Source organism: Diaphorina citri, unplaced genomic scaffold (genome assembly GCF_000475195.1).
Source record: "Diaphorina citri unplaced genomic scaffold, Diaci psyllid genome assembly version 1.1 scaffold1797, whole genome shotgun sequence".
In the NCBI taxonomy this organism is placed as follows: domain Eukaryota; kingdom Metazoa; phylum Arthropoda; class Insecta; order Hemiptera; family Psyllidae; genus Diaphorina; species Diaphorina citri.
In genome coordinates this window covers 35,451-51,632 of record NW_007379223.1, presented here as the reverse complement: position 1 = coordinate 51,632, position 16,182 = coordinate 35,451, and the positions used below count along the sequence as shown (strand labels likewise).

Here is a 16,182-nt window from a genome sequence, read left to right as displayed (position 1 = left end):
CCGATCTTAGTGAATTTCTTATAGAAATATCCATTTCCAATAGTTAGTTAGGTACATATACAATAAAATAGGCAATCCTCAGTAGAAGGTAATGTAGGTAGGTATTCCTATTTCATTTGATTTCTTTTCGTTCCTGGGTGTCCTTTAAAAATGGTCCAATATGACCTAATTCGTGGGATTTATATGGGTCACGCATTTCTCATGGTTTGGAGACCCCTGTCTGACTTGAAATAAGAACGCAGAGAGTTTTTCTTCTTTTGGAAAGTTTAAATAATATCAGAGCATAATATTTTTATTTTTTGTGTAAAAATAAGTAATTAAAGCCGAGAGAGAAAAGAAGTTTATCCTGAATAAAGTTGGAAACTTTTTTGTTTTTTCTTCGTATCTCCACCATTGCACATGCGTTCATCTCACACAAGGCGGGAGAGAGAATTGTGTTTCTCAACAGAGGAAGGTTTTCCTTGCTTTCCCAGTCAACGCTCAGCCAGTCACATTCAAACCGCTGTCGATGGCGACCGTGTAAGCTTTCGGAAATTTCAAACACAATAAAAGTAATGAAACTCAATTCTTTTTCTAAATCCCTTTGAGAAAGCAACCTGCCGTTTTTTCTGTCTGAATTTAACGCATAAATTTACCTGAGTTATGTAGCATTTAGTTGGGGAACATGCAATCTTTGAAATCCTGACATCTGTTGATTTGACCGAAGAAAAGGCTGAATCGATTTCAGGTATGTAGGTCATTGCAATTATTTACTATCTATTCTGTCTTGGGCATATTTTTTTCTATGTAGCAAATAATAATAATAATAATAATAATTTACCTAAATATGTATAGGAAAAATGTTCACGTTGCCTTAATTCTTTTCCTTTAATAATATTGTACTTTACTTCCCCATCCCTATACTAATCCTGGAGATATGGATCCAGAAGTGAGGAATTATTAAAAGCAAGTCAGTGGTGTGCAACCATTTTTTTTTTATTTTTGCTAAAAGTCCGGTGAAAAGGAAACGGTCAGGCAAGCCGAGTGAATTTCTTATAGAAATATCCATTTCCAATAGTTAGTTAGGTACATATATGCACAATAAAATAGGCAATCCTCAGTAGAAGGTAATGTAGGTAGGTAGGTATTCCTATTTAATTTGATTGCTTTTCGTTCCTGGGTGTCCTTTAAAAATGGTCCAATTTGACCTAATTCGTGGGATTTATGGGCCACGCATTTCTCATGGTTTGGAGACCCCTGTCTGTCTTGAAATAAGAACGCAGAGAGTTTTTCTTCTTTTGGAAAGTTTAAATAATATCAGAGCATAATATTTTTACTTTTTTGTGTAAAAAATAAGTAATTAAAGCCGAGAGAGAAAAGAAGTTTATCCTGAATAAAGTTGGAAACTTTTTTTTTTTTACTTTTTTGTTTTTTCTTCGTATCTCCACCATTGCACATGCGTTCATCTCACACAAGGCGGGAGAGAGAATTGTGTTTCTCAACAGAGGAAGGTTTTCCTTGCTTTCCCAGTCAACGCTCAGCCAGTCACATTCAAACCGCTGTCGATGGCGACCGTGTAAGCTTTCGGAAATTTCAAACACAATAAAAGTAATGAAACTCAATTCTTTTTCTAAATCCCTTTGAGAAAGCAACCTGCCGTTTTTTCTGTCTGAATTTAACGCATAAATTTACCTGAGTTATGTAGCATTTAGTTGGAAAATTAGAAATTTTACGTAACTTTTCTTTTTTGTTAACTTTGTTATTTCGTGCAATTTTCTTGTTACAAGTGCTAACTTTTTTTTCGTGTTCATTTTTTTACACAACACCTTTAGCTTCTGTTTTATTTCCCTGTGTTTTCCTGTACGTGTGGATTTTGCTCTGACCGACCATGGGATGTGTTCAGTCGTATTTCAAAAGAGGTGAGATTTGCTTATCCTTTCATGTTTTTTTACTATTCAATTTCCATTGTACCTACTTTAGAAAGGAGAAGAAGAATCGAAAATGAACCATGCTGTATTGATGAATGTCTTTGTTGTGGCGTCTTTTAAGACAACCCCTTATTTCCCTGTGTTTTCCTGTACGTGTGGATTTTGCTCTGACCGACCATGGGATGTGTTCAGTCGTATTTCAAAAGAGGTGAGATTTGTTTATCCTTTTATGTTTTTTTACTATTCAATTTCCATTGTACTTTAGAAAGGAGAAGAAGCGAAAATGAACCATCATGCTGTATTGATGAATGTCTTTGTTGTGGCGTCTTTTAAGACAACCCCTGACTTTAATGATAACGATTTCAGTACCTATTTTTACTTACCGAAATATGGACAGTTCCTACTTTATAGATACCTACTTTATAGATTTTGTTTCCCTCTATATTATGCATTAAGGACAGGTGGTAACTAACTTGGTTTCTCAACAGGTAAGATAATAAATATCTACTTACAATCATACTGTCGAACTTAGGTTATCTACTTTGACATTTACTTATGTAATTGTATTTGCTGGTCAAACGTTTAATTTTTGAAGATGTTGATCATAAGTTAAATCTTGTGGGTATATTCTTTTGAAATTGCAATCATTCGGACATCGGCATCGTGTTGAGCTTTTTGACGTCTTTTGGGACTGTTTTAATTTAGTTCCTTCCGTCCAGTACTAAACAGTCTCCCTTCTCTCCCTCCACCTTTTCCCCCTCTCGCCTTAAATAAATAAATTTTACCTTTCGCTAGAGTTTTTCTCTCTCAGGTCTCTCTATTCTTTCACTGTGAAGTTGAAATGTGTTAGTGGCAGGTCGGACAGATCTGGAGGGAGGGAATAAAAAGAAAGAAAAGGAGTGGAGAAACAAAGGCCTGAAATTCCCTCTGTTGCTAGTTTGTATTTACCTTCTAGAAATTGTCGATATATCACCCTGACAGTTGAAAATGGTAGGTGGTTGAATGGTCGAGCTCATGTGGTTTTTAGGAGGAAGAATGGAACTCATGTGCTTTTTTTAGGTGAGGTTTTCTGGTTAAAGACCTTAAAAATGAGTATATCTCGCTATACTGTAGTAATATAGAAAGAAAAAATCTTGTCTTCTCCTTCTTCTCCTATACTCTTCCTCCTTTTCCTTATATCTTACCTGCCTCTTCTCACCCTCCTCCCCCTTCTTCTTCTTCTTCTTCACCTTCATATATCTCACTAACCTTCTCTTCATCTTCCTTTTTCTCCTTCTTCGTCGTCTTCTTCTCTTTTTTCTTTTCCATCTCCCTATACATATGTGACTAACCTTCTCTTCATCTTCCCTTTTCTCCTTCTCTCTCCTTCTTCTCCTATACTCTTCCTCCTTTTCCTTATATCTTACCTGCCTCTTCTCACCCTCCTCCCCCTTCTTCTTCTTCTTCTTCTTCTCTTTTTTTCTTCACCTTCCTATATCTCACTAACCTTCTCTTCATCTTCCTTTTTCTCCTTCTTCGTCGTCTTCTTCTCTTTTTTCTTTTCCATCTCCCTATAGGTACATATGTGACTAACCTTCTCTTCATCTTCCCTTTTCTCCTTCTCCTCCTCCTTCTCTTCCTCATATCTGACCCGCCTTCATTTATTTCATACCCACAACCACTTTTCATGCTCAACGTAATAAAATCCATCCTTCTAACTCTCTCCCTTTTCTCCTTTTCTTTCCCCTCTCACTCCCTCTCTCTTTTTTCTCTTCCTCTTCTCTCTTTTATTCTGTCCTGTCTCCCCTCCCTCTCTTTCTTTTTTTTTTTTCTACGATTTTTTTCCGTATTTTATCACCCCTTTTTCTTTATCCCATAACTTTTCCTAGGAAATATGCGCATCCTCCCTTTTCTCCTTTTCTTTCCCCTCTCACTCCCTCTCTCTTTTTTCTCTTCCTCTTCTCTCTTTTATTCTGTCCTGTCTCCCCTCCCTCTCTTCCCCTAATCTTTTTTTTTCTACGATTTTTTCCCGTATTTTATCACCCCTTTTTTTTATCCCATAACTTTTCCTAGGAAATATGCGCATCTTTTTGATTACCGCACATTGTTTAGATTAGCTAGATTTATGTATTTATATGTTTATGTATACCTACGTACATGATTCTGCTTTTGAAGAGAGAGGAGGAGAAAAGAGAAAGGGATAGCGGAGAAAGGAGAGGGGTGGGGGGAGAAAGTAGAGAGTGAAAAGAGGAAGGGAAATAGAGGAGGCAGTGAGAGGGGGAAAAAAGAAGAAGGGAAATGGATGTGAGGAAAGGGAAAAAGAGACAAATTGAAAGAGTGAGATCTGATGAAAAGGTAGAGGGAAAAGAAAAACCGAGAGAAAGAGAATGGACAAAAAACATCACATTTAAAAACAGTCCACCCCCATGCGCATCCTTTTGATTACCGCACATTGTTTAGATTAGCCAGATTTATGTATCTATATGTTTATGTATACCTACGTACATGATTGTGCTTTTGAAGAGAGAGGAGGAGAAAGGAGAGGGGTGGGGGAGAAAGTAGAGAGTTAAAAGAGGAAGGGAAATAGGGGAGGCAGTGAGAGGGGAAAAAAAGAAGAAGAAGAAGGGAAATGGATGTGAGGAAAGGGAAAAAGAGACAAATTGAAAGAGTGAGATCTGATGAAAAGGTAGAGGGGAAAAAGAGAAACCGAGAGAAAGAGAAGGGACAAAAAATATCACATTTAAATACAGGCCACCCCTTTTCCTCTCTTGGCTACAAAATACCTACTGCTAAATCCTCAATGTTGATATGGCACGTACCTACTGGACTTACTGTCCACAAAACACATCTAAATCCCAGTCGTAAAATGGACTCAGCTGCAGAATCTGCTGATACGGTTCAAAATGAAGCTAATCAAATGGAAAAGGTAGATGCAGAGGACGCTATCTCAGCCAATGTTGAAGAAATACCTACGAATTCAGAAGCATTGGGAGTTGTTGAAACTCCAGAAGGAAATGTTAAAATTTGCCCCGAAATCATTGTACAAGACAAAGCATTGGTTTTCGATGACGAGGCAGTTCTTGAAGAAAATTTAGGATCTGACACGAAAGATTCCATTGAAACTATTTCAGAGTCAGTAGAAGGAAAGGATGAATCTTCAGGAAAAGATAATGAACCAATTAGTTCTGAATATTTTTTAAAAGTACCAGAAGTGACGCTTGAAGATGGATTGGTAGCCAAAGAAAAAAAGGCTGAAGAAATCACTGAAGAGGTGGATGCGACTTTTGAATATAACGAAGACCATTCCAAAAAAGCAGAGAAAATGAATACTATTGAAGAAGTATTTCAAGAAGACCATGAAGGAAATACAGGTGGAAATGAAGTTGCTTCAGAAGAACTTGATGTTGACACTGAATCAGGTAATGAAAAAACACCAAAAGACGATAATGGAGAGCATGAAATCAGGATAATAAGAAGCACAGACGATCTAAATGCCCAGGTCGAAACACTTGAAGAAGAAATTTTAGAAACACCTCACATTTTAGAAATAGCTGAACCAATACAAGAAGTTTCAGAAGATGATCGCAAAGATGCTTCGAACGATAAAGGTGAGGAAACTTCAAAACCTATTTTAGACGAAGAAATGTCGACTGGTGAAATATCATCTGATCTCGATGATACGAAGGAAACGGTGAATGAAATGGGAACTTCAAAACCTATTTTAGACGAAGAAATCTCGACTGGTGAAATATCATCTGATCTCGATGATACGAAGGAAACGGTGAATGAAATGGGTCTAAAGGACGACACAGTGGATCATGATAACACAAAAGACCTAGTTATTGGTGAAAAACAAAAATCCATAGATTTTAACGAAGTACTTGGACAAGTAAACGAAGCCGATCTAAAAGTTGTACCTAGTCATTGGTGAAAAACAAAAATCCATAGATTTTAACGAAGTCCTTGGACAAGTAAACGAAGCCGATCTAAAAGTTGCCGAGATTGAAGAGCTGAAACACATTGACGACATTATATCGAGCGCTGTTAAAGTTGATAGTTTGAATTTGGACTCCAGTCAGTCTGATAGCAATGCAACGTTAACCTCAGACAAAACTGAAAAAAGCTCTGGAATCACTTTAACAACTGATATCAACGAAAAATTTGCTGATACTGAGATAAATGAAGATATAGAGGATTCACTTCCAGTGAAACTAGCTGCGCCCGTAATGATATCCAAAGTCATCGAAATCAAACAACTGGATGAGATTAGTGATGAAGAAAGTTTACAACATGTTCAAGCTTCTGACGTTACCAGTATCGAGGAAGAAGATCTTCTGGAGTCAGTCTGATAGCAATGCAACGTTAACCTCAGACAAAACTGAAAAAAGCTCTGGAATCACTTTAACAACTGATATCAACGAAAAATCTGCTATTGAGATAAATGAGGATATAGAGGATTCATTTCCAGTGAAACTAGCTGCGCCCGTAATGATATCCAAAGTCATCGAAATCAAACAACTGGATGAGATTAGTGATGAAGAAAGTTTACAACATGTCCAAGCTTCTGACGTTACCAGTATCGAGGAAGAAGATCTTCTGAGAAGTGTGAACATAGGTGGTGTACCACTTCCGAAACAAGAACTACCTTTCGCCCCAATAATAATCACTACGGTTGTGAAGGCTAAAGTCCGTGACAATTCAGATGAACACATCCCAGAACTTTCTCAAGCTGAAGAAGAGTTGGACAAATTATCCAATCTTTCAGAGCGACTGAAAGTGACAAAATAGAAACGAAAGCCGTTTTAGAAGAAGGAATAATTGATAAGACGGACGGTCTTGAAACGAATCAAAAAGGAAGTGTGGAAACCTTTCCAGAAACAGAAAATACACTAAATGAGATATCAAAGGAAACATTTGACTCTACTGATGATACCGCAGGCAATAATACAAGTGTATTTAAAAGTGACGAAGAGAAAAATTTAGAAATAAGTGAAGAACATGATAAAATAACTTCCGAGGAAACACTTGACAAGGAGAACATACGATCCATCACAGAAAATTCTGATGTAGTGAACGAAAACATTGAGAGACTAAATGAGATATCAAAGGAAACATTTGACACTACTGATGATACCGCAGGCAATAATACAAGTGTATTTAAAAGTGACGAAGAGAAAAATTTAGAAATAAGTGAAGAAGATGATAAAATAACTTACGAGGAAACACTTGACAAGGAGAACATACGACCCATCACAGAAAGTTCTGATGTAGTGAACGGAAACATTGAGACTTTTGAAGAAGATCCTCTTAGTATTATTCAAGAATCGAAAAATTTAAAACCAACCGAAGCTGATGGTCTTGAAGCAAACCAAAAAGAATGTGCAGAAACATCTTCCCACGACAAGGATAACTTGGAAGCTATGGTAAAGTTTTCTGATGCAATCAGTCCAGTATCTACACCACCCAAAGGAGAAAATTTGGAAACTTCTATTAAGAGTCCTGGTTTGGATAAAATGGACTCAGCTGCAGAATCTGCTGATACGGTTCAAAATGAAGCTAATCAAATGGAAAAGGTAGATGCAGAGGACGCTATCTCAGTCAATGTTGAAGAAATACCTACGAATTCAGAAGCATTGGGAGTTGTTGAAACTCCAGAAAGAAATGTTAAAATTTGCCCCGAAATCATTGTACAAGACGAAGCATTGGTTTTCGATGACGAGGCAGTTCTTGAAGAAAATTTAGGACCTGACACGAAAGATTCCAATGAAACTATTTCAGAGTTAGTAGAAGGATATGAAGCATTGGGAGTTGTTGAAACTCCAGAAAGAAATGTTAAAATTTGCCCCGAAATCATTGTACAAGACGAAGCATTGGTTTTCGATGGCGAGGCAGTTCTTGAAGAAAATTTAGGACCTGACACGAAAGATTCCAATGAAACTATTTCAGAGTTAGTAGAAGGAAATGATAAATCTTCAGGAAAAGATAATGGACCAATTAGTTCTGAATATTTTTTAAAAGTACCAGAAGTGACGCTTGAAGATGGATTGGTGGCCAAGGAAAAAAAGGCTGAAGAAATCACTGAAGAGGTGGATGCGACTTCTTTCTAAATCCCTTTGAGAAAGCAACCTGCCGTTTTTTCTGTCTGAATTTAACGCATAAATTTACCTGAGTTATGTAGCATTTAGTTGAAAAATTAGAAATTTTACGTAACTTTTCTTTTTTGTTAACTTTGTTATTTCGTGCAATTTTCTTGTTACAAGTGCTAACTTTTTTTTCGTGTTCATTTTTTTACACAACACCTTTAGCTTCTGTTTTATTTCCCTGTGTTTTCCTGTACGTGTGGATTTTGCTCTGACCGACCATGGGATGTGTTCAGTCGTATTTCAAAAGAGGTGAGATTTGCTTATCCTTTTATGTTTTTTTACTATTCAATTTCCATTGTACTTTAGAAAGGAGAAGAAGCGAAAATGAACCATGCTGTATTGATGAATGTCTTTGTTGTGGCGTCTTTTAAGACAACCCTCAACTTTAATGATAACGATTTCAATACCTATTGTTTACTTACCGAAATGTGGACAGTTCCATTGAGATATCTATTTTCAATTACCTCTTTACCTACTTTATAGATTTTGTTTCCCTCTATTATGCATTAAGGACAGGTGGTAACTAACTTAGGTTCTCAACAGGTAAGATAATAAATATCTGTCGAACTTAGGTTATCTATTGACATTTATGTAATTGTATTTGCTGGTCAAAGGTTTAATTTTTGGAGATGTTGATCATAAGTTAAATCTTGTTGGTATATTCTTTTGAAATTGCAATCATTCGGACATCGGCATCGTGTTAAGCTTTTTGACGTCTTTTGGGACTGTTTTAATTTAGTTCCTTCCGTCCAGTACTAAACAGCCTCCCTTCTCTCCCTCCACCTTTTCCCCCTGTGAGATATCTATTTTCAATTACCTCTTTACCTACTTTATAGATTTTGTTTCCCTCTATTATGCATTAAGGACAGGTGGTAACTAACTTGGGTTCTCAACAGGTAGGATAATAAATATCTGTCGAACTTAGGTTATCTATTGACATTTATGTAATTGTATTTACTGGTCAAACGTTTAATTTTTGGAGATGTTGATCATAAGTTAAATCTTGTTGGTATATTCTTTTGAAATTGCAATCCTTCGGATATCGGCATCGTGTTAAGCTTTTTGACGTCTTTTGGGACTGTTTTAATTTAGTTCCTTCCGTCCAGTACTAAACAGACTCCCTTCTCTCCCTCCACCTTTTTCCCCTCTCGCCTTAAATAAATAAATTTTACCTTTCGCTAGAGTTTTTCTCTCTCAGGTCTCTCTATTTTTTCCACTCTGAAGTTGAAATGTTAGTGGCAGGTCGGACAGATCTGTGGAGGGAGGGAATAAAAAGGAAGAAAAGGAGTGGAGAAACAAAGGCCTGAAATTCCCTCTGTTGCTAGTTTGTATTTACCTTCTAGAAATTGTCGATATATCACCCTGACAGTTGAAAATGGTAGGTGGTTGAATGGTCGAGCTCATGTGGTTTTTAGGAGGAAGAATGGAACTCATGTGCTTTTTTTAGGTGAGGTTTTCTGTTTAAAGACCTCAAAAATGAGTATATCTCGCTATACTGTAGTAATATAGAAAGAAAAAATCTTGTCTTCTCCTTCTTCTCCTATACTCTTCCTCCTTTTCCTTATATCTTACCTGCCTCTTCTCACCCTCCTCCCCCTTCTTCTTCTTCTTCTTCACCTTCATATATCTCACTAACCTTCTCTTCATCTTCCTTTTTCTCCTTCTTCGTCGTCTTCTTCTCTTTTTTCTTTTCCATCTCCCTATACATATGTGACTAACCTTCTCTTCATCTTCCCTTTTCTCCTTCTCCTCCTCCTCCTTCTCTTCCTCATATCTGACCCGCCTTCATTTATTTCATACCCACAACCACTTTTCATGCTCAACGTAATAAAATCCATCCTTCTAACTCTCTCCCTTTTCTCCTTTTCTTTCCCCTCTCACTCCCTCTCTCTTTTTTCTCTTCCTCTTCTCTCTTTTATTCTGTCCTGTCTCCCCTCCCTCTCTTTCTTTTTTTTTTTTCTACGATTTTTTTCCGTATTTTATCACCCCTTTTTCTTTATCCCATAACTTTTCCTAGGAAATATGCGCATCCTTTTGATTACCGCACATTGTTTAGATTAGCCAGATTTATGTATCTATATGTTTATGTATACCTACGTACATGATTGTGCTTTTGAAGAGAGAGGAGGAGAAAGGAGAGGGGTGGGGGAGAAAGTAGAGAGTTAAAAGAGGAAGGGAAATAGGGGAGGCAGTGAGAGGGGAAAAAAAGAAGAAGAAGAAGGGAAATGGATGTGAGGAAAGGGAAAAAGAGACAAATTGAAAGAGTGAGATCTGATGAAAAGGTAGAGGGGAAAAAGAGAAACCGAGAGAAAGAGAAGGGACAAAAAATATCACATTTAAATACAGGCCACCCCTTTTCCTCTCTTGGCTACAAAATACCTACTGCTAAATCCTCAATGTTGATATGGCACGTACCTACTGGACTTACTGTCCACAAAACACATCTAAATCCCAGTCGTACTTTGCTAATAACAGTGCTTAGGCAAACTGTACTGTTCACAATACCTATAGGTAGATGGGTACCTTCTGCTAAATTCCACAGTTACAACCTATACAACCAAGATTTATTCTAACTCAGTTAATATATCTATCTTCCTACCTACCTGTACTTTTTAAACTAAATGCAAATCATACCTACATGTACCTCCCTAATTGCTGCATTTATAGGTAGTATTTATGTCAGTGTGATGGTAGGGACTTGAATTTTCCTACTTAGCTACCGACTGTGTCTACTACTAAACTAAACCCTACAACGTAAAATCCAGTAATTAATACTTGCCTTGTAAAACAGAATTATGAATAGGTAATTATTACACCTATATCTTCCAACTTCCACTCATGTCGGGGGTGTAGTGGTCAAGACGCTAGTCTGGTAATCAGGAGGCCGTGGGTTCAATCCCCAGCCGAGCTATGGAATTTTGTGCTCAAGAGCTCGACATTGAAAATTTGACCACAATTAAATAATAGTAGTTCCTACCCTACTGAGAAGGAGAGAAGAGTGGTGGGGAGATGAAGGAGGGAAAGAAAGATTAGGAGGGGAGAGAGGAGGAGGAAGAAGAGACAGAAGAGAATAAAAGTTACTGTAAGGGAAAGCGTGATAGAAAGTGCGTTTAAAAAGGGAGAGATCTAAATGGAACTAATGGAAGTGAAATAGAGAGGGAGGAATAGCAGGAAAAGAAAAATGCCAGGAGGAGAGGAAGAAGGGAAAATTTTAGTGAGAAGGAGTGAGGGAGAGAAGCTTTAGGGAGTGGTAAAAGGATTGGGAGGGAGGAGAAGGTATTGGAAAGAGGCAGGCCCGAGATTTCAGGGAGGGAGGGGGAGAATCTGAAAAGTTGCTTATTGGGGGTTGGTTTGGATGTCCCAAATTATGGGACAATATTTTCAATGTACAGGCGAACCTGTCTAATAAGACCCTTCTAAATTGGAAACAGAAGGAGTGAGGGAGAGAAGCTTTAGGGAGTGGTAAAAGGATTGGGAGGGAGGAGAAGGTATTGGAAAGAGGCAGGCCCGAGATTTCCGGGAGGGAGGGGGAGAATCTGAAAAGTTACCTATGGGGGTTGGTTTGGATGTCCCAAAATATGGGACAATATTTTCAATATACAGGCGAACCTGTCTAATAAGACCCTTCTAAATTGGAAACCTCAATTAAAGGGGGGAATTCGAGGCCCCTTCATTCGTCATATTGTAATTTGGAAACCTGGATAAGCGGGAAAAAATTACCGGTCCCTTGGGTTCCCACTCAGACAGGTTCAACTGTACTCGTATTACTACATTCGACTGAATTACCTAACTACATTCGACTGAATTACCTAAGTACATTCGACTGAATTACCTAAGTACATTCGACTGAATTACCTAACTACATTCGACTGAATTACCTAACTACATTCGACTGAATTACCTAACTACATTTAAGAAAGGCTCCCTGTCCCCTCCATAAATACGGGTGCCCCTTGCCCCCTTAAATACAGCCCCTGAAAGAGGTGAGTGAGAGAAAAAAAGGGCGAGGGTGGTAGATCCGAATTTCCGATAATGGAATGCTAATTTATTCGTCTATCCCTAATAGGTATTTCGATAGCATTTCGCCCTTTGACTCCATCACGTCGTTAGCTGAAAATCCAATTCATGAATTTCATTTATGGTAAAATCTCCCGAAAATTTTCAAAAATCCAAGTACCTTTCCTAGTCAAATTTGTTTTAAAGCTGCATCAACGCCTCTGTACAAATTTTGTGGCTATCACCTCCTTATTGTCTCTTTTGCAATTCTCTAGGTGTAGGTAGGTATTTTCCTTTCGGAAATTTTTGTTTTTTTTTTTTTTTTTTTGTTATTTTTTTTTTAAAAGGTTTGACAGTTTGGAACTGGAAACTGAAGGATCGTCCCGAAATGAAGAGAGAAGGCGAAGACAGGATAGGAAGGAGAAAGCCAGCCGTTCCGAGAACGTAAACGGCCTCCAATCGATAAAATCGCGCTATCAGGCTGAATACGATAACAGCACTATGTTTTTTTCAGTTAGACGCCTATTCATACACTAGCTACTAGTAGGATGTATTGGATGGTTTTTTTTTAAATTTAATTTTAATGTATAGTTTTAGTTTTGATAGGGCGGTTAGGCAATATGCTATCTCGAGATAGTAAACGGCCCATGTCCCGTCGTATATCATACAGAATAAATGAAAAACACAAACATGCTATGTTTGTAAACGAAGAGAAGGGACATAGAGGGAGTGAATAGAAGAAATCACGGCATCGGATAGATGTCACTTGAAATTGTCTAGCAGATAGGAGGGTAGGAGTAATTTTGTTTCGAAAGGATGACATTGATGGAAATTAGCAGGGGAATAGATGAAAATGGAGGCGATTCGAGAAGTCCAAATAAAATAGTGATAATCGTTCGCTACACTAGCCTGATTAGTGAAAATACATTCACATAATCGTATAGCTATGAGGTAATTATTCAATACGTCGCTGAATAGAGAACACACGACATCCGTGTTTAACCATGCGAGCGACATAAGACACACTAACAGACCAAGGAAGGATAGAAGGGGGGAAAAAGGGAAGCAGAAAGAGGGGAGAGAGAATTGGTTGAAAGGATGGCATAGAAGGATTATAGAAGGGAATTAATGAAAGGGAGCGAAAGAAAAGTCAAATAATAGTGATAATGTTTCTACATTGCATTAGTTTAACATACGGGTAGATTTAGGGCATTAGGTAATGCCTACCTACATTAATTTTCATGGGTTCATATACTACCTACTCTACATATCATATAGAGGACTATAGAGTATAGTGAAATTCAAAGCTAATCAGGGCCAGCCTAGTTAGCTTAGTTGGTAGTGCGTCTGCCTTGTAAGCGCTAGGCCGCGGGTTCGATTCCCGCCCGGGGCGGATTTTATCCTGATGGGATGATGTTCGTTTCGATTTCGGGACGATAAGACCATAGCAGTTACAGTTCCCTCTGTCAAACCTCTTTTAAAAAAAAGCTAATAAGGTCATACCTTTATTCTGCCTAAATTACCTACCATCGTAGGTATACTTCTATCATCTCTAGGTAAGTAGGTACAATGATGTACAGTCGTTTAACAATCTCTCTCTTTCCTCACCCCAAATTAGAATCTTTGGTACTGTTGGCACATCCACTAAAAATAATCTCTCCTCTGTACACTTCAAGCTGGGTATCAAAAAAGCTTCATCATTGACCTATACGAATAAGAGGGGTTAATTCTATTGAACTAATATTCATTGAAAAAATAACCTCTCTCTACACTTCAAAATGGTAGGTATCAAAAAGCTTCATCATCGCCAATATAGGAATAATAGGGCTTAATTCTATTGAGCTAATTATTCATGCTTCATATTCGATAGTGAAAGAGAAGGGTAATAAAACTTTAATTAAAAAGGAGAACGGGTCATGATTGCTTTTGACAGATCTCATAAAAAATCTAATTCAAAGTTAAGAAAATATTCCGCTATTGAAAAGGGCAATGAGCTTCGAGGGTGGGTGGTGATATTTCAGCGCCAATCTGCGCCATAGAAGTTTTCCTTTTGCACGATGCTCTGATGCTCAAATGTCAAAATGCTAAAAATAAACACAAATCATGATTGACACCAAACGGCAAATACAGGGTGAACCTCGACTTTAGTGGAAAAGCTTCTTCGGGAGAGTCCTTGTAAGCGCTAGGCCGCGGGTTCGATTCCCGCCCGAGGCGGATTTTACCCTGAAAAAGGACGCATGTTTAAGAGAGTCATGGGTATTATCATCATTTCTACTAACTCCCCACTTTGGTGATCTTTATTTTTTTCTCGAGAACGAACATTATCCGTTCAGGATCAAATCTGCCCCGGGCGGAAATCGAACCCGCGGTCTAGCGCTTACAAGGCAGACGCGCTACCAACCAAGCTAACTAGGTTGACAATCTATTCCTTTTGAAAGTTTTGATAATATACGAGTAGTTTTTTTGGCAATCCTATACATATGTACCTAACTTATTTTGTATCCTGTCACCCTATGTAGGAAGCTATAAAGTTTGTGACTTTTTCCTGAGATAAAAGCATTTCTGAGTCGAAAAGTTTCTGATCGCTATTTTTCTCGAGGCGGATTTTACCCTGAAAAAGGACGCATGTTTAAGAGAGTCATGGGTATTATCATCATTTCTACTAACTCCCCACTTTGGTGGTCTTTTTTTCCGAGAACGGACATTATACGTTCAGGATCAAATCCGCCCCGGGCGGAAATCGAACCCGCGGTCTAGCGCTTACAAGGCAGACGCGCTACCAACCAAGCTAACTAGGTTGACAATCTATTCCTTTTGAAAGTTTTGATAATATAGTTTTTTTGGCAATCCTATATGTACCTAACTTATTTTGTATCCTGTCACCCTATGTAGGAAGCTATAGAGTTTGTGACTTTTTCCTGAGATAAAAGCATTTCTGAGTCGAAAAGTTTCTGATCGCTATTTTCATTTTGAGAAGAGTCAATATATCACCATGTAGGTATTCCTGGAATACAGGGCCCTATTGTTAGGACGGTATTCACAGTGTCCTTCGTTCCCCTATTTTTAGGTAAATTCCTTTCCCCCCTGAATTCGGTCAAAAACGCCCGGGATATTTTGACCCCCGCGATCAGCGTAGGATTACAAAGGCTCCCCACTTGTGCTATCAACCTATCCTGTTAGATTAACAGGATAAGAGATCTGAGAGGATGTCAGGAATTAAGCATGTCAGTGTTCAATTAATTTTCATCCACATAGGTAACCTTAAAATAATAATAATAAAATGGATGACAGCCTGAAGTCCACAGAATATGTCAAGTGAAAAGCCATTTTCATAATTACTTATCCTGTCGTTTTTCCAGTGTTGCCTCTACTGGAATCGAACCCGCGTTCTTCTATTTACTAGGCAAGCGCCTTCACTTCATCACTGAGGCATTTTTATTATTTCTATTTCATTATCAAATAAATCTTATATATTTGTCCCATTTATCGATGTCACAATATAATTTCTGACCCCGAACACTGTCTAAATCTCGATTTAATTAATCGAATAGCGCTCTCTCTGACACAGGTTGCTATCAGAGATTAGGGAGGATTATGAAACTCAGTGAATTAGGTGTCATAGAACCCAGGAAGGTAGTTAACCAGTGGCGGGCAGTGAAACTTTCCAAAGGGAAGCTTTTTTGGGAGGAATAGAGCAGGGGTGAATGGAGTAACTTTAATTGTTTAAACGGGTCATAAACCCATATAATTATGTAGTATGTACAATTTTAGATAATATATACTATAGTAAACCCATATCTACCTAGTATTCTGATCTGCTGGTGGTCTTGGGATCCACATTCGACCCCCTCGAAAGACGCACTTTTTGAATTTTCATGGGAATTTTTAATGATAACCCCTATTTTATATATTTAATTTTTGAAATCCACGTTAAATTTCATGAGGAATCGAGTACCTAGTCTCTTAGATTTAGAAAAAATTAATAGCTCATTCCTAAAGAGAATTCAGCTGAAAAACCATAATGTGCAAGGAAAGCGGTTTTTCCCCAGATTTCCATTTAGGTCAGACTACGCCACTGCTAGCTAAATATTGATAAAACGCACGAGCAGACGTAGGTATTATCCTTCTGCGTTGATTGAAAACAGTTTTCCCGGACT

At 37.9% G+C, this 16,182-nt stretch overlaps 2 protein-coding genes across 2 annotated transcripts in view; both read left to right on the top strand.

Annotated features, from left to right (window-relative positions):
• Positions 1–4,752: 4,752 nt before the first annotated feature.
• LOC103517294 (protein starmaker-like) lies at positions 4,753–6,235 on the top strand. Its single transcript, XM_008482319.1, has 2 exons — positions 4,753–5,731; positions 5,835–6,235. The coding sequence occupies exons 1-2, from the start codon at positions 4,753–4,755 to the stop codon at positions 6,233–6,235; spliced, it is 1,380 nt and encodes a 459-aa protein (XP_008480541.1).
• A 1,766-nt stretch (positions 6,236–8,001) lies between these two features.
• Positions 8,002–16,182, top strand: part of LOC103517291 (putative mediator of RNA polymerase II transcription subunit 24) — a 26,735-nt gene continuing 18,554 nt past the window's right edge. The window contains exon 1 of the mRNA XM_026829437.1: positions 8,002–8,278. Within this exon, the coding sequence (XP_026685238.1) occupies positions 8,248–8,278 (31 nt within the window). The 5' untranslated portion in view covers positions 8,002–8,247. The remainder of the gene's footprint in view (positions 8,279–16,182) is intronic.